The 17,788-nt window shown below is 33.2% G+C and overlaps 3 protein-coding genes and 1 long non-coding RNA gene across 4 annotated transcripts; 1 reads left to right on the top strand and 3 right to left on the bottom strand.

Moving 5' to 3' along the window:
• Positions 1-3,918: 3,918 nt before the first annotated feature.
• On the bottom strand, positions 3,919-4,816 carry LOC108488966 (cyclin-dependent protein kinase inhibitor SMR6-like). The gene has a single exon (XM_017793217.2). It carries the CDS (start codon positions 4,502-4,504, stop codon positions 4,178-4,180), a length of 327 nt encoding a protein of 108 aa, XP_017648706.1. The 5' UTR covers positions 4,505-4,816; the 3' UTR covers positions 3,919-4,177.
• Positions 4,817-6,027: 1,211 nt separating this feature from the next.
• LOC128282656 (uncharacterized) lies at positions 6,028-6,607 on the top strand. The gene is made up of 2 exons (XR_008273010.1): positions 6,028-6,247; positions 6,458-6,607. It is a non-coding gene; the product is annotated as an uncharacterized LOC128282656 (long non-coding RNA).
• Positions 6,608-8,069: 1,462 nt separating this feature from the next.
• LOC108487121 (40S ribosomal protein S17-like) lies at positions 8,070-8,820 on the bottom strand. The gene has a single exon (XM_017791363.2). The coding sequence runs from the start codon at positions 8,704-8,706 to the stop codon at positions 8,278-8,280; it is 429 nt and encodes a 142-aa protein (XP_017646852.1). The 5' UTR covers positions 8,707-8,820; the 3' UTR covers positions 8,070-8,277.
• Positions 8,821-13,574: 4,754 nt separating this feature from the next.
• LOC108487785 (uncharacterized) lies at positions 13,575-14,609 on the bottom strand. Its single transcript, XM_017792144.1, has 2 exons — positions 13,991-14,609; positions 13,575-13,891 (listed from the first exon to the last, which is right to left on the bottom strand). The coding sequence occupies exons 1-2, from the start codon at positions 14,607-14,609 to the stop codon at positions 13,575-13,577; spliced, it is 936 nt and encodes a 311-aa protein (XP_017647633.1).
• Positions 14,610-17,788: the final 3,179 nt, after the last annotated feature.

Below are 17,788 nucleotides of genomic sequence, written 5' to 3'. Positions count from 1 at the left end.
CATTATTAGCTCCCAATTTTAAAATTATCAAATGGCTAGGTTTTGTTTACAAAAACTTAATTAAATTATTAAAATATTATTAATTTTATCAACTATTTTGAAATTTTTTGAAACTTTTGAGTTTTGTTTGCTTTTTTTTTAGAAAGTAAACTTGGATTATTATGAGACTTCCATGTTAGCATTATTAAAATTTTAATAATCCAATTAATTTTCCATCAAAAAATGAAAACATTAAGGGCGTGTTTGAAAAGTTACTCAATAACTAAATTTGACGGTAATTGCTTGTAATTACATAGGTGTGACGTGTTTGGATAATTATCGTAATTAGCGAGTCTTACTAGATTGGGTATAACTGGAGCACTCCAATCACATTTTTCAATTCTATGAAGGTTGAGAATTGGAATAATTATACAATTATTTACATCCAAATCCGATTACACTATTGTAACAAGTTGTTTTCAGTGAAATCGAAACAGTGATTTTGGGACCACAAATCCGAGTCCATAAGGAAAATTATTTTAATATTATTGCATGGTCTATATTATAATAGGAATGTTGTATAAAGATTCCATTAAGAAAATTTTACCGATTACATGTCTAATTTGATAAAAGACCAAACTATATAAAATGCAAAAGTTGAGTTCTAATAGCTATAGGTATCAAATAGCTATGGAATTCAAAAGTTGAGGTTCTTATATGGAACAAATAGACCATTAAGATGAGTTAGTAGATAAATATGCTTAGTCATCCATGGAAAATTAAATAAAGAAAAGAACAAAATTGGAAAGTAAAAAAAATAAATATGATAAATGATTAAATAAAGAAAATATCTTCTTTTTCATTATCTTTCCCAAATATTTTTTACATGGAAACCCTAGCTGAAAGAGCTTGAAGGTAGCAAGCTTATTTGGCTCAATTAGGTGAGTATTCAAGTCTCATTTTTAGTAATTTTTATATTTTCGAGATCGTAATAGCTTAATCTAGCTATCTCGGGAATTAATTTGCATGGTTATCAAAGTAATAAGGTTTTTCTATGGATGAGTATGTATGAATTATGAAATTTATGGTAGAAAATGAAAGGTTGTTGATAGATAAACAACTTTTCTAAAGTAAATTTTGATGAAATTATGATTTAGGGGCTAAATTGTAAAGATGTAAAATTCATGGAAAAATTTTGAATTTTATGAAATACATTGGCTATTAATATTACATGTAAAAATTAGTTAGACTTGGAATAAGGGTTAGATTGAATGAATTTCATTTTCTAAGCCTACGGGCGAAATCGTAATTAAATAAAAGTATAGGGGCAAAGTAGTAATTTTGCCTAAGATGTGAATTGAATATGAATTGTATTAAATTGAGCTAATTTTACTCATATAGATACGGATAGACCAAATACAGAATTGGAACGAGGAAAAAAAAGTATCGAATTATTAGATTACAATTCACGAACACTTTTCAAGGTAAGTTCATGTAACTAAATTGTGTATATTTATATGTTTGAATTGGATGTTGTATATGTAAATTGTTTAAATGTCGTATGTATGAAATTGATCACATATCTGATAATACCTGATAAATAATAAGTCTCGTTTGGATAAATGAGATTCGATGGATACAGGGTTCCCAAATTGGTTGTGATCCTGTATATGTTGTAGACACACCATAGCTTAAAAGAGAGTCTCGTTATTAGCCCTCTCGAGCTTCCCGTTATATGGTTCTTGCAAGCTTCCCGATTTGGTTGTGATTCTGCATGTGTTGTAGATACACCACAGCTCTTATGAGTATCCCGATATATGGTGCTTCGTGAGCTCCTCGATTAAAGGCTCTTTGTGAGCTTCCTAATTAATGACTCTTCAGAGCTACCCGTTATTGGCTCGCATGAGCTTCTTGATTATGATTCTTATGAATTTCCCCTTATACGGCCTAGATAAGCTTTCCGTTACAAGGCTCACATGAGCTTCTCGTTATTTGGCTCAAGAGAAAGAGCTTCCCGTTTATGTGCTCGTATGAGCATTTCTGAATATAAATTGACGTATTACAGTTTTATACATTTTGTGTGTACTACCCTTGTATCCATCGAGATTTTAAATGGTTTAACGGCCAAAGTTCTGATATGAGATAATATGGATTTGGAATGGATTATTATTGAATATATCTGCAATACATGGAAATGGTTTGTACATGTTATATGAATCCATGATATGAAAAGTATATGTATATGACAATTTTATTGTTATGAGCTCATATATGTCCCTTGATATTTCTATGTAATACATAACTAACATGTTGACAATGATGTGTTTAGGCTTTTGGTCAAGTTGTTTGGAATATGTTTTGTGTGCTTACCTTTAATGTGATTAAATGGTAAGTTAATTTCCTATTATGTGACCTTACTAAGCATTAAATGCTTAATTTTTTTATTTCTTCTGTTTTGTAGCAATTCGGAAGTTCGAAGTGGTTAGAAGCTAGTCGAAGCATCAACACACTTTCCTTCAGCTCATTTCGGTATATGTAAAGAACTAGATTTTGGTATAATGGTATGTATAAGTGCAAATGGGTATTTGATGATAAATATGTGTTTTGGTTATAAATAGCCATTGGAATGACTTGAGTTAGACATACTTTTGTTATGTATATATAAGTGTGGTTTTTCATGTTTGTTGTGCTTGATATGGTTGGGTGAGGAATAAGTTATAGGCATATTGATACATGAGATGAGATAGTATAGTTGGTATAAGTAAGCAAATAGATGTTTTGATTAATATGATAAATTTGATTGTTGAAAAATGAAGTATATGACATGATTATGACCTAGTTTTGGTTTAGTTTAAATGTATTGGATTGGTTATTGAATGTATTAAAATATTAATGTAGGTGGAATACCGAATGGGTGAGAAATATGGCTTAGAAATGGCCTTATTTCGTCCACACAGGTAGAGACATGGGCGTGTGTTTCAGTCGTGTGTGACACACGACTTAATACATGAGCGTGTGGTTTAGCCATGTGTTCCTTGCATCTTTAAAATTTTAAAACAAAATGCTCAAAATTGATCACACGGCCTGGCACACAAACGTGTGGCTTGGCCGTGTAACCCCTGCACTTACACACTACCTAGCACACGGTTATGTAACTTGGCCGTGTGACCCAAGTTAGAGAGTTACACAGGTACTAACACGGGCTGAGACACGACCGTGTGCCCTATTTTGAATGCACACATAACCTGTGACATGGGCGTGTCTATTGATCGTGTGAGCCACATGGCCTGACCACAGAGATGTGTGCACCCTGCATCTAGGAAAATTTTGAAATTTTACAAAAAATTCTCTAAGTACCCAGATTAGTCCCAACTTATTATTATTGAATATTTTGGGTCTCGAATGCTCATATAAGAGAAAATATGGTTGTTTATGATTGATTTTTGATATAAATGAGAAATGGTATAAAATGTTTGTACTTGATTTGTGAACTCTGATAATGCTTGATAATTCTATTTCGGCGACGGATATGAGTTAAAGGTATTACAACTATAACTTCACAAATAATCATAACTTTCAAACACCCGAATCCAATTATTTTTATACAAGTTATAAATTTTATATTAGAAGCATAAACACATGAATATGGACAAACATGCATTAACAAGTTATAAAAATCAAAATATAACTATAATTACATGTATTTTATAAAGTTACAACAAGACTTATATTATAAATAAACTATATTAAAATTTCAAGTTAGATGATACTTTATTTTAATTTATTCAATTGGTTCAAAAATCATAAAAGCGTAGTGGTAAGGACATACAAACTATTCAAATATGACATATATAATTACAATATAATTAATTTTCATCAGTCAAACAATAGTAATTACAGTTTTATCTATTCAAATATATTTCTACATTGACAACAACTTTTATATTAGTTAAGTTTAAACTCAATCAACTACTGTACAAATTCTTTAACTAAACAATCCTTATAAAAAGAAGTTAATTTCATATCCCTATTACTCTTTTAATCGCCAATGTTCAAATCAAACAACTAAAGCACTTCTCGTTACAGATACATAAAGGTTTCTCATTGAAAACAAGATTATATCTTTGTACAACTTCAACTCCTCTCCAATATAATGATTAGAGAAGGAATTACTAACCCCCCACAAGAGAAAAAAATCTTAAAAAGAAAAGCTAGTTTGGAAGTCAATGGCATTGTGAAAATGGGAGTTGAAAAGTGCTTCAAAATCAGGAGGATTAAAGAACTCTCTAACTCCATTACGGTGGCATCTTAAAGGCGGCTTACGCTTTGTTAGAGGTGGTGGACAAGGCAATCTGTCTGCTATCTTTGATTCTTTTGAAGTTGGAGTTGTTGAACAAGCTGCTGTTGCTTCTTCTTCACTTGGTTTTGTGTTAATTGGCTTCAATGAAGGTATGCCGGTTATCACCCATTTCTTCCCTTCATTCTCTAATCTTCCATCATTTCGTGGCTTTTCGGAGAACCCCATTTGACTTTGAAGAAAATACCCGAACAATAAACAGCGCCAGAACAGGGGAATAGCTGATCTTTGTTTTTTAACTGAGAAAAAAATTGGAACATAAGACGAGAAGATGGGTTCTTTTTATCAAAGGAATCAAACCAATGTCAGAAACAGATTTGCTTTTTATAAGAACAACCCAAGAGGAATTTGATGTTTCTGACTGAAATCAGCCAAAAAAAAAAAAGTGGGGGAAATGGGTTTTTTTTAAACAAATGATGAAACAAGGAGAAGAAAAGGAAAGAAGAGAGCTTTGAATGTGTGAAAAGTAGGGATATTGAAAAAGATGATGAGTTTATGCAGTCTTTTAAATTTTATAACCCTTCGGTTTCTTAAGGCGAAATCGGGAAAAAGAATATTTTTGGCGCCAAATTTTGGCAATCTAATGATCAACGGCTCTTTTTCCCGCCAAAACTTATACTAGCTTCCGATTTTACCCTTTGGTTTAACGTTAGTTTCATGCGCTATTTCTCCTACAAGTATCGATGGGCCGGGCCTTGAAAACCTTTTATTTAACTGCCCCAGCTTAGGTTGGATATTCTACTTGGTAGTTTTTTAAAAAATAATTTTATATATTTTAAAATTAAATTAAATAAATATTCAGTCGCAATTGAATTAGACTTGCTCACGATCGAGTTATCCATCAGAAATTAGAAAGTTTGAATAAAAATATTAAACTAGAAAAATTAACTCACTTAAGATATGGGTCAAGTTTGACCTTTAACATTCAATATCCAATTGTAGTCAATTTTTTTTAATTTGTACTATTTTATATTATGTAATTTAAATTTATAATTGTATATAAGGTTACTATAATGTAAATATTTAAATATTAGTACTACCTCAGGCGTAGAGCTGATCATGGGTTGGTGGCGGCCCGCCCAAAGGCGTCTTGAAAAATGGGAGGGTTTGGGTAAAAATATAGGCCGAAAAATGGGCTTAGGCAAAAAACGAGGCCTGTTTAAAAACGGGCAGGCCTCGTAAGAGTTTTTGGCCTGGCCTGCCTGCCCGGCCCAATTATATATTAATATATATTTTATTTTATTTTTAATTATTTTAAATTTTAATATAACTATTTTTTATTATATTGTTAATTTGTGTATTATTTTAAGAATTATTTTAGTATTATTTTTATTTGTTTTAATATTTATTTTTATGTTTTTAAATATATTTGATTTATTATATTTTTAATTTTTTATTTAATGAAATAAGAAAAAAATTAATATGGGCGGGCCGGGCGGGCTCGGCTTAGTAATTTTATTTCGGGTCGGGCTTGAGCAAAATTTTAGGCCCATATTTCTGGCCGGGCCGGGCCCAGGCCTAGTAGACGGGCCTAAAATTTTATTTGGGCCCAGCACGAACCCGGCCCGGCCCGGCCCATGATCACCTCTACTCAGGCGGAATAACCAATTTTTTTTTGATGTTCCGGTTTTGTCCTCATAATTCAATCTTATTCTCAATCCAGAACCAGAGGCCATTCTCTTTTTGTACTCGCTTTTGTCATCTTTCGTTTGAGATTTCACATTTTATCTTCAACAATAAACTATTTCTAGGTGTTCTGACGGGATTTGGATTATTTTACCTACAAAACTTCTTTTCCATATTTCTTCCCTTTGATTAGCATTTTTTTTTTCTTTTTCAAGTTTAGGGTGTATGTCCTCCATTGTAGGGTGTAATCGGCTTTCAGCATCAACAAATCTCAAAGGTCATCAGGTTTGAGTATAGATTTATTCGTTCCTATTTGTTTAGACTTGAGATTTCAGATCTGGGTTATTCCTGTTAAATTTTGAGGCTTTGTTTTCCTTTTCCTTTTCGTGTTTTTTTTTCTTTAAATATTGAGTAGGTAAAACTTGGAATTGATTTTGGAAGCTTTCCGGGCATCAGTTTTTTTTGTGAACTTTTCTTAAATTTCTGTTATATCAGGTTAAACAAAGTATAAAGACAAGGGTAAATACTCATGGAAATGCCTTCTTTCTCCTGTCATAGTTATTAACTTCCAACCTAACTGTATGAATCCATGAGCTTTAATTCAGTAAAATTTTAATTTTAATTTAACTACACATATTCTAAAAATAAATACATCAATTTCTTTTTATATTGGATAGATATAATTATTTATATGTATAATATATAAACGAAAAATAATGCTATATCAATAATTGTGTTAATAATTTACAAAAACTAAATCAAATCAAAATTTCATATATAAAATTATACAAAATCAAAATATATATACAATTATATATTAAACCATAATTCATGTATAAATTTAAAATTTATACCGATATCAAATATTATCCCAAATTATATTCACCATCTGATTATATTTACAATTTTGGGTATTATTTCATTTTCTAAAATATCTAAATTTGAATTTATTAAAGGGTATAATAATTATTTGAATATATTCACAATTTTATACAAAATAAATTAATCCATTAAAAGTAAATTGATCATTTGAGACTTCTCAATTTAAGATTTTTTTCATTTAAAAAAAAAAATACATTTTAAGGGCATATTCGTTATTTGAACCTTCTTTTCTTACGCTATTTAAGTAGTTATTCTGTTCCGACACTTATTCTAATCTACTTTATTCAATTCCTAACAAACATGCCGTAAGTGTCTAATACGTCTATTCAAATTAGACTATGCTTGGCACACAATCACCCGAGATTCGCCTACATCAAGTGATACGACGCTACCCTATATGCTACAGTTTGGGTGTTAACACCCTATCTGAACAAAAAGATGCATGGCAAAATTTAAAAGCTCCAAAGAACCTAAATATGATGAGACTCGGAACTATAATCTTAAAGTTTCCAACATCTATAGGAAAAAAACTTAATTCAATGATGGAATTTTCATGAGTAATAAAAAGTAGTGTTAAGACCCTCGTTGGCACTCCTCAAACAAAGATCAAACCCTGCTTTCGTTATCCCTCCCCGAATACTAGCATACAAAATTTGCTTCCTTTTTCAATTATTGTCTACTATATAGCTCTAGGTTTCAACCCCTTTACCCCAGATTTAAATTTTAAAACCTACCCCTTGCGTAGTTCTAGGTTACACAAATTGCCAAAGCTTGGTCTGCTTCTGTACAAACTGAAAACAATAGTTTCTGCAGAGCACTAATAAAAAGTCAATATTTCTATGCATCCTATAATCACATTCATAGGAAATTGTTAGCTAATCAAAGATTTTTTACTACCCATTTCTCCTCTTAAGGCAGTTCTCGAAACACCTTCCAATCCCAATGTCTTTAACACTAAACTAAAGATTATGGAAGTAGGCTAAATATCTACTCATTTATATCAAAACGTATTCCCGACATGAAAACTGCCAAACAACAGCATGCATTTGCAAACAAACACCATATATCCAAACAACAAACTTTTAATCCAATTTATGTCACCAAAGATTGTAGTTGAACCCTACTTCACTACTACCTAACGAAAACAAAGATCCAGCTTTCTAATTTCTTGGTTATAATTGATTACAGAACAAGAATCCACCATTCAAATCAGTCAAATATGATATTCAGAGGGGAAAAACTGAAAATTACCCACTTCAAATACCTTCATAAACAAGTTCACATAAAGCTTAATAAGTTGAGTACCAATTAAGGTTGAAACAACTATAATGGTTCAAAAATGGAACATAAAATTATAGAGAAAAAAACTATCAAAAATAAGCATAACAAACTTAAGATTTTAAGAACCCATCAAATCCATGGATACCCACCCCTTAAAATCTCCTTCCGGGTCCGCCACCGCGACCGAACCCGATTTGGGGAACCGCAACAGCAACCGGATCGACCTTAACAAGGCCGGGAATATCAGCCATCCCGAGAACCGAAAGCATATCGAGAGTTTCCTTATCGACTTCGATTTGATCAACCTTGATGGCGGATTCGTCGGGGACGAAATCCATGCGACGTTCACGCTCTTCTTCTTGGAGCTTCAAAGAGATGCCACGAACGGGACCCTTCTGGATCCGCTTCATGAGATGGGTGGAAAAGCCGGCGATCTTGTTGCGGAGACGCTTGGAAGGGATGATAGCCACTTCTTCGATGATCTTCTTGTTGGTGTGGAAATCAAGGGTCATGCGAGAGTAGTACCTCTCGATCACTTGGCGAGAGGATTTCTTTACCGTCTTGGTGCGGACTCGGCCCATGGTTCGGAGCGGCGGCGGGGAGGTGGCTGGCTAGGGGTTTTGCAGACTTGAAAATGAGAAACTGATAGGGTTCTTGAACTTGGAATGTGAATTAGGGTTTTTATATATATGGTGTTTATTGGTTGTGAAATTTTGGGTTGGATCTGATGTTTATGGCTCAGTTTTCCTTCTTCTTCTTTTTTTCTTTCGTTAGGGCTTTCCTTGATGGGCCGAATCCAATATTTGTCCCATTTTTCTTTTTACCTGTGACCCCAATTTTTATGTTAAATAATAAATTTATATTAATAAAATTTACATTTTGTAATTAAATATATATATGTAACACTTTAGAGATTCTTCAATTGTAAGTATCTCAATATTTCGTCAAAAATTTAAATATTTTAAATAAACTTGAATATTTATATATTAAAAAAATATTTAATATTGAAATAATATCGTATTCACTGCTTTCTTGTCTCCTCCCCTTTTTTTTTTTTTTTGAATATGACTGATATTTATTGGCACAAGGCTCAAGGCAAAAAGATTGAGAAAACTCAGCACAACAGTAACAGGAAAAAGCAAAGCACACAAAACCAACTAAAGGTACAATAACATGAAACTACAAACAACAAAGAAAATAACACAGCTGTCAACATAAACAAAATAATAAAAGCACCTAGGGACAATCAAACTCAACAAGAAAAAGAAACGCCCAAAGCCGAGCAGCAAAATCATTCAAGCAATATCAGCTGACCATCTTCTTCAACCTCTGAGAGAGAAAAAAGATTATTAAAGAAGAAGAACGGGAGCTTTGAATCCGATCTGGAGATTCATCGAACATTCTCCATTATTCAAAGCGCATCAAGGGAGACTATGGTAACTCTGGTTCCAGTCCAAAATATCCTTCATCGCCCTTACCTCCACCGCATCAAGCACTCCATCAACCCAGTAACCAAAAAACTTACTTTTTCGACCTTCCAGTGCCAACAAGTGAGCTACTTCATTAGCCATACAGCGCACAAAACGGTATGTAACATTATCAAACTGATTTTTCAGAATACTGATGTGATGAATAATCGACCTAATAATCGATTTATCCGTCTCTTTTTTCTTGATCCTTTTGATAATCGTCAGAGAATCACCCTCCACAGCTATTCTCCGGAAGCCCATCGAGCTTGCAAAAATTAATGCCCTTTCGCATGCCCTCGCTTCAGCCACAAAGGCATCAACAACATTTTCGAAAAGATAAGTTTCTGCCCCTCTAATTTCTCCTGTTGAATCTCTGGCTACAACTGCTGTAATAGCGAGTCGAACTGGGCTATGAAAAGAGAGAACTTTACCCATTCATGTATCAGTTTATTTTTTTGATACCATAGACTCCATATGGCTATCACAATGAAATGCTTTTGCTGTTCTCCTGCTGCAGAAAAGGTTTTAACAAAACGTTCCTTACAACACATCAAATCTCCAAACGACAGAACCTTGATGTCTAAAGATGCCCATACACACTGAAGAATACAACAAGACCACATCAAGTGATCAGCGTCCTCTGGAGCAGCCTTACACAGCGGGCAGATGATGTCAACACTCAGAGATCTTTGTGCTAGATTGCAAAAATGTGGCAAAAAATTGTTAAAACAGCCTCCAAAAATGTATTTTAATTTTTTCTGGAACGTGCAAAGCCCACAAAGACTTGTAAAAATCATTGTACTTGTTAACATTAGTGTAGTATGCTGTAGGTGCTCTGTAGCTAAAACCTGATACCCGCTTTTCACTGTATATTCCCCCGAGCCTTCAAATTTTCAAACCAGCAAGTCTTCTGAGTTACTCCCTGCAAGAGGAATAGAAAAAATACGAGCTGCTGTATCATCATCAAACATATTGCAAATCAGCTCATTGTTCCAGGTACTAGTCTCATGTTCAATAAGTTGATACACAGAAGTCCAATTAGACTCAATTGTTTAATCTGAAATTCTACTGTTTCCCTTTCCAGGCAACCAAGGATCATTCCAAATGTTGATGCGAGCACCATTACCAACCCGCCATAACATCCCATCCGCAATCAGCTCCCGAGCACTGCAAATGCTTCTCCAGGTAAAAGAGGGGTAAGAACCTACTTTTGCTGATAGTATATCTGTGAAAGGATAATAACGAGCTTTTAAAACTTTGGCTAGCAAACAATTAGGCTGGGAAAGAATACGCCAAACCTGCTTTGCAATTAAAGCCTTATTAAACAAAAATAAATCTTTAAAACCCATTCCACCAAAGTTTACATAATTGCTCCCCTCTGCTCCAATGTATGCCTTTCGCGGATTTATTGCTAGTCCACCAAAATTTGTTCATTATGCCTTCAAGCTTTCGACATAAAGACTTCGGCAAAAGGAAACATTGCATAACATAAAGTGGTTTTGCCTGCATAACTAACTTGACGAAAACCTCATTTCCTCCCATTGACAAATAGCGCAAACTTCATGCTTCAACGCATTTTCTAAACCGATAAGCAAAGTTAGCAAAAGCTCGTGTTTTTCTTCGACCCACCATTATGGGCAATCTTAAGTATTTCTCAGGATTAGAAGCCACTCGGACCCTAACATGTTGGTTATGTCCTCTTTAACACTAGATTCCACGTTGGCCCCAAAATAGATAAGGGGCTTGTCAAAATTCACCCGCTGCCCCGAAACCAATTCGTATTCTCGAATAACATCACGAACCGCTCTAGATTCTTCCCTCATAGCATCTCCAAAAATAATACAATCGTCAACAAAAAATAGGTGATTAACTGAAAACCTTTCCCCACCAATTGGCGCACCTGTCATCAAACCTGTTTGTGCAGCTTCCTTAATAAGAGTAGAAAATCCTTCAGCACAAATCAGAAAAAGATAAGGGCTTAAGGGATCTCCCTGTTGTAACCCTCTCGAAGGAGAAAACCATGCACCACTAGCACCATTAAGACTCACAGAGTAAGAGACAGAACAAACGCATCTCATAATAAGTATGATCCAATCAGCATGAAAACCCATCTGTTTCATCATTCCTGCCAAAAAATCTCATTCGACGCGATCATATGCTTTACTCATATCTAGTTTAAGCGCAAAACCCCCTTTCTTGCCCCTCTTCTTCATTTTAAGCAAATGAAGAACCTCATAAGCTATAAGCACATTATCCGAAATAAGCCTTCCAGGGATAAAAGCTCTTTGAGCTTCATTAATATAGTTTCCCAAAATTGCACTCATACGCATCACCAAGACCTTCGCGATAAATTTGTAAACAATATTACACAAGCTTATGGGTCTGAATTATGATAGATTTTTAGGTTTTTCAACCTTTGGAATCAAAACAATGCGAGTTTTATTTATTTCTCCTAGTTCAGTTTCACCATTTAGAATAGATAGACAGTAAAGGGATATATCTGCCCCAATAATATGCCAATACCGTTGGAAAAATATAGCGGGAAAACCTCGACTCCAGGGGCTTTTAGTGGCGCCATTGACTTGATAGCATTGACAATCTCCTCCTCAGTGAATTGCATAATAAAGGCCTCATTTATACTATTAGTGACTCTTTTTTCCACTAAACTGAATACATGCTCGGTTGAACCCATATCAAAAGCCTAAAAAAGATGAATGAAATAATCCAAAGCAAGCTTTAACAAATCCTCAGTCAAAGAAAAGCTTCTACCATTCTCATCCTCTAGTTTAGAGATGCGGCCACGAAACTGACATTGAACTGCTACCTTATGAAAATAGCTAATGTTTCGATCTCCATTCTTCAGCCAGTTAACACGAGCATGTTTCTCCCAAAAGAGTTCTTCTTTATCAGCCTCCAAATTAAGATCTAATTGGACATCCGTGATTTCAGCCACATCAGATGGTTCTTGACTGTAGAGGCAATTCAATCATTCTTTTAGAACCATGCGAACCTTTTTATCATCTCTGGCTTTAGATCTACTCCATTCCTGTAACTGATGACCCAACGCCTCAAGTTTCCATGGCACACTTCCTAAAGATTCGGCCCACTATTTCCTAATCACCTCATCGAATGAATTTTCCAAACACCACTTGGCTTCAAAATGAAACAGGTTATCGGTTTTACCATAATTATTCCATCCCGTTCTCATAGTGTCCAAGAGAATGGGACAATGATCAGAAAAGGAATGACTTAAATGCTCTACCTGATAGTTTGGGAACAGGTTCACCCAACTCAGCGTCGCTACTCCACGATCCAAACGCTTCCTTATATTTGTAGCAAAAACCCTTCCTCTTTCCCATGTAAACCACCGTCCAACAAATCCCAAGTCGTTAAGGCTATAATCCTCTAACGCTATTCGGAAGTCCTTCATTTGACGCGCTGATTGAAGTCTGCCACCTTTTTTTTCAAAAGAATTTGTAATTTCGCTGAAATCACCCAGCACCACCCAAGGAACACTACAATCGTGACTTAGTTGTCGAAGCAAATTTCAAGACTCATTTCTACTCCTACTATCCGGATTCCCATAGAAACCCGTTATCTGCCAAACTTCACCACATTCATTATCATTGACCTCAACATCAATATGAAAAGAAGAAAAGCTCTTAAGCCTCACCAACGAATTACCTTTCCACCCTAAAGACAACCCTCCTTTTGTTCCTATTGCCCCAATCTCAATTCCATTCTCAAAACCACACTGCAACCTTACCATCTTCATTTTTTTCTCAATTTTGTTTCCATAAGAAACAAAATTCGGGGACTAATAGCTCTCAGATTGCTTTTAAGCTTTTTAACAATTCGTGGTCTCTCCAAACCACGAACATTCCAACTTAAAATTTTCATACTGCTCGGCTGCTCTACTCATCAGAGCTAGCCGTTAATTCAAAGGGACCTCCTACATTATTACCACCTTCCACAGTTCTCTACCGTTTTTTTCCTTCCATCACAGTTATTGGATCATTTTCCGCCACGAAGACCAGGTCCATAGGACCATTGACCAACCTATCCATATTTGAAATATCCTTGCCCTTATTTCGCCAATTACTCTGCTCATTAACGGAAAACTGTTGATTTGATCCCATTGGAATTAAATTGAGATTTGATACTTGATTCCTAAAATCTCCCCCAAAATTCCGCTTAGAATCTCTTGCAACATTAAAATTATTGCCTTGACTGAAACTTTCCATATTATCATCAAGACACTGTGACCCATCAGCTTCACGCAACCACCTGCTTACCACTGTACTCCGACATCTTGGTACAGCACGCAGTGACAAATCCCAGCCAAAAACAATTTTTGATTACTCGATTTTAAGACGAAAGGGACAAAAACTCTTACCATGTCCTAATTTTCCACAAATGAAGCAGAACAGACTTAACTTCTCGTACTTAAATTGAGAATAAGCAGTCATAATTTTCCCAAACTGAATCTTCTTCTTACGTTTCAATGGTGCAGTGACATCCAAACGAACAAGAATTCGGATGTATTTTTGAAACCCCAAGGATGTATCATGATCAATGAATTTTCCCAAAAAATCCCCAAACTGTTTGGCCATAGTCTCAGTCATCAGACCTGAAGGTAATTCATGAACTTGAACCCAAAATTCAGTAAAAGTTAATGCCAGCGTTGTCGGATCTTCACCATTTTGAACTTTTTGCAAAATAAGCAAATGTTTATTAAAAAACCATGGCGTACCAGAAACTGCCCTTTGGACATCAACATCATTAAAAATTTGGAACATATAACGTTTGTCTCCTAAGTCCGTGATACAAATCCCTCCAATTGGATGCCAAAGATTCGTCATAGTATTTCGTAAAGAAGGAAAATGAACAATACTGTCTGTTAGACAGCGCCCCACCAAGCAAAACTGATAATTACGATCCACCACCGCTAGATCTTTTTGAAACGACGCCTCCTCTTCATCCAACAAAGTCAAATTGGCTAACTCCTCCTCCATGACAAAACTTCAAGTCAACCTCGTAACCAATGGAAGAAAAGAAGACAAAACTGGGGTATAGAATAAAGGACAAATCAGAAACAGTGAAAAACAAAAAAGAAAGCAAAAGAAAAAAATTCGTGTCAAAAAGCAGACAAAGAGATTCGTGCCAAAAGGCAGACCAACTCTAATTGCTTGTCTCCTCCCCTTTAAATAAACTGAGTTTAATAACAAAATAATAGACATGAAGTTATTTGAACATACTAAAGGGACATAATCCAGAAAGCAAAAATCTGCGGGGGACTGGAACTAAAATTGTTGTTAGTGTTGTATTGATGTCAGTTTCTAGTTCTTTTTTTTCCATTTTCATGGATGAAAACTTGTAGTAATGTCAATTGAAATGACACGTGTTTGTATACGTGGGTGAAAGAAAAAGGGATTGTACGCCACATGGGGGTAAATAAATGACACGGATCCAACACTATTTTAAAACAGCTCAACTAAAGGGAGCCCAAAAGAAGTATCAATCCACGTGTCAATTTATAAATCTCCATTCTTTTGTTTTTTTTTTATAAACATTTGAATTCTTGAAAACAATTAAAAAATTTAAATGTCCAACTATAAGAACTTTTTAAAATTATTTAACGAAGTTTATAATATATTTTTCCGTTTAATTATACATAAAATAGCAAAATAAAGAGAAGGACAACAATAAAAGTGTTATGGATATGTTATTAAGTGGATGTCTATTAAAATCAAGATAAATTATACTTTTATGTCTATAAATAGAGATTTTAGAGAAACTTTTGTAAATAATTCGATTGATCAATAAAATACGCTTTGTTCTTTAATCTTTATTCTTTATTCTCTATCCTTTATTTTATAACAAAAGAAAATTTTATTGAATAAATAGAATCGACAATATTAATTATGAGAATAAAAATTTAAAATGGCGTAATTAAAATTTCTTTTCTTTAAAAACTTATTTAAAATGGCGTAATTAAAATTTCTTTTCTTTAAAAACTTAGTTATATATATTAAATTTGTACATAAATTAGAAAATATAATTAACTAAATATATTAAAAATTTTAAAATTAAATTAAACATGCATCAAATACATATTTTATATTCAAAATAAACCAAATTAGCAAATTCAGATGTTTGATATTATCAACAACAAAATCCAATATTTGAATCTAAAAATCATCAAAATGTGCAGCTGTTGAAAATTAAAGGCCAGGTAAGATAATATCCCATTTTTCTTCTTAAAATAAGTAAAAAAAACAAAATGGAGAAGGGATATGATCTGAAAACAGGCAACGACATACATGTATAAAAGAAGTAAGAATGTCGTCTTGTGAAACAAACAATGCATTTATTCTGCAAGCCAATGAGGCTGCTGTCATCTGCCTTCCTGAGAAATAAAGGTTACATTTGAATATATATTTGGCATAATCATATTTTTTCGGATTATTTTAATTTTCTATTTTTAAAATTTAGTTAATTTATTTTTAAACAAGAAAATTAGATTAAATTCTTAAAAATTTAATCACGTTGATATGGTAATTTGAGCGATAATTCATACTTATTTCATTGCTGACATGGTTCTCTTGTTAAATTATTTAAGGATTGAGAAAATTTGACGAAACTCAAGTTTATATGTAGTAAATTATACGCCTCACCTAAATATAATTTTACATCAAATGAACTCACGCAATCCTTAGGCTCAGTTTGGCAATGCTTTTGAGAAGTGCTTTTGAGAAGTGCTGTGGAAAATTACTTTTAAGTGCTTTTGAGAAGTACTTTTGAAAATTTTAAGTGTTTGGTATTGCTGTCAAAAAGTGCTTTTGAGAAGTAAAATGTCTATTTTAGACATGATATTATAAAGTAACAAATATGTATTTAAATAATTTTTAAATTAGTTAATATTATGATATTTTAGCAATAATATAAAAATAATTTATTATAACTCATTGTTAATATTTTAATATATAATATTAATTTTAAATATTTCTAAGTAATTAATATTAATTATTTATTAAATTTAATTAGAATATATAAACTATATTTAAATATTTAAATATAATAATTAAATATTTGTAATTAGATATTGACACAATTGTATTAATTTTAAAAATTATTTTTATTTTTAATTAATGCTTTTAACACATTTGTAAAACTCATATTAGATAATATAGAAAATATAAACCTAACAAATTAAAATATTACATATATTTGGATTAATGTTTCAAAAGGGATAATATTTATATACCAAATATAAATACTAAAAAATTTACAATAGCATTTACAATTTATAGTGAATTTATTAAACTAGAAGCTATAGCATCTCTTGTTAATTTCATTTCAAAACCACTTGAATTGTTTGATTCACTGTCATCATCACCATCATCGTCGTCGTCGTCGTCATCATCACTTTCTCGACCATGCACAATTTCTAAATCAATATTATTCTCATATGCCCAGTTAATATCTTCGTATTCCATAAAATCTGCATCATTTCGGCCGGCATGTTTTCGGATAAAATTGTGTATCGTCATTGCAGCAACAACGATCATCGTTTGCTTTTCAAAACTATAACTTGGCATATCTCTTAAAATGACCCATTTTTTTTCAAAACACCAAAAGTTCGTTCAATCACACTACGTAATGATGAATGTGAATGATTGAATACCTCTTCTTTACCGAATCGGTCTACCTCTACGAAAGTCGTAAATGATACCGACCTCTATATGGTCCAAGATAACCTTTCATTTGAGGATATCCAGAATCAACAAGATAATATTTTCCTACATGTCATAATATAACAAACAATTAATTCAAGAATTTTTTATAAAATTATCAATTAAAGAACTTATACTTTATTTTTTAAAATCACATATAAATAAAATATCTAACCATTTGGTGGGTGCGGAAATTTGTATTTTGGATCTCGAATTGCATCAAGAAATATTCTAGTGTCATGTGCCGATCCTTCCCATCCAGCCATGACAAAGGTGAAACACATATTAAAATCACATACCGCCATGACATTTTGAGTAGGGATACATTTTCTTCCAATATAGGGAATTTGTTCATTTGGTGGAAGAATAGCAGCAATATGAGTACCATCAATTTCACCTATGCAATCCTGAACAAATAATCATATTAGTCTCGTGCATATTTTAAATCGACCAAAAAT

This window comes from Gossypium arboreum, chromosome 10 (assembly GCF_025698485.1).
Source record: "Gossypium arboreum isolate Shixiya-1 chromosome 10, ASM2569848v2, whole genome shotgun sequence".
In the NCBI taxonomy this organism is placed as follows: Eukaryota; Viridiplantae; Streptophyta; class Magnoliopsida; order Malvales; family Malvaceae; genus Gossypium; species Gossypium arboreum.
This window is presented reverse-complemented; position numbering and strand designations above follow the sequence as displayed.

What these genes read in the sequence shown, in the direction of transcription:
- LOC108488966 (XM_017793217.2), bottom strand. Translation starts at nt 4,504, where the DNA reads ATGGGGTTCTCCGAAAAGCCACGAAATGATGGAAGATTAGAGAATGAA.
- LOC108487785 (XM_017792144.1), bottom strand. Translation starts at nt 14,609, where the DNA reads ATGGAGGAGGAGTTAGCCAATTTGACTTTGTTGGATGAAGAGGAGGCG. An exon ending in TTGTGGAAAATTAGGACATG is followed by an intron (nt 13,892 to 13,990) that starts GTAAGAGTTTTT and finishes GTCGGAGTACAG; the next exon opens with TGGTAAGCAGGTGGTTGCGT.
- LOC108487121 (XM_017791363.2), bottom strand. Translation starts at nt 8,706, where the DNA reads ATGGGCCGAGTCCGCACCAAGACGGTAAAGAAATCCTCTCGCCAAGTG.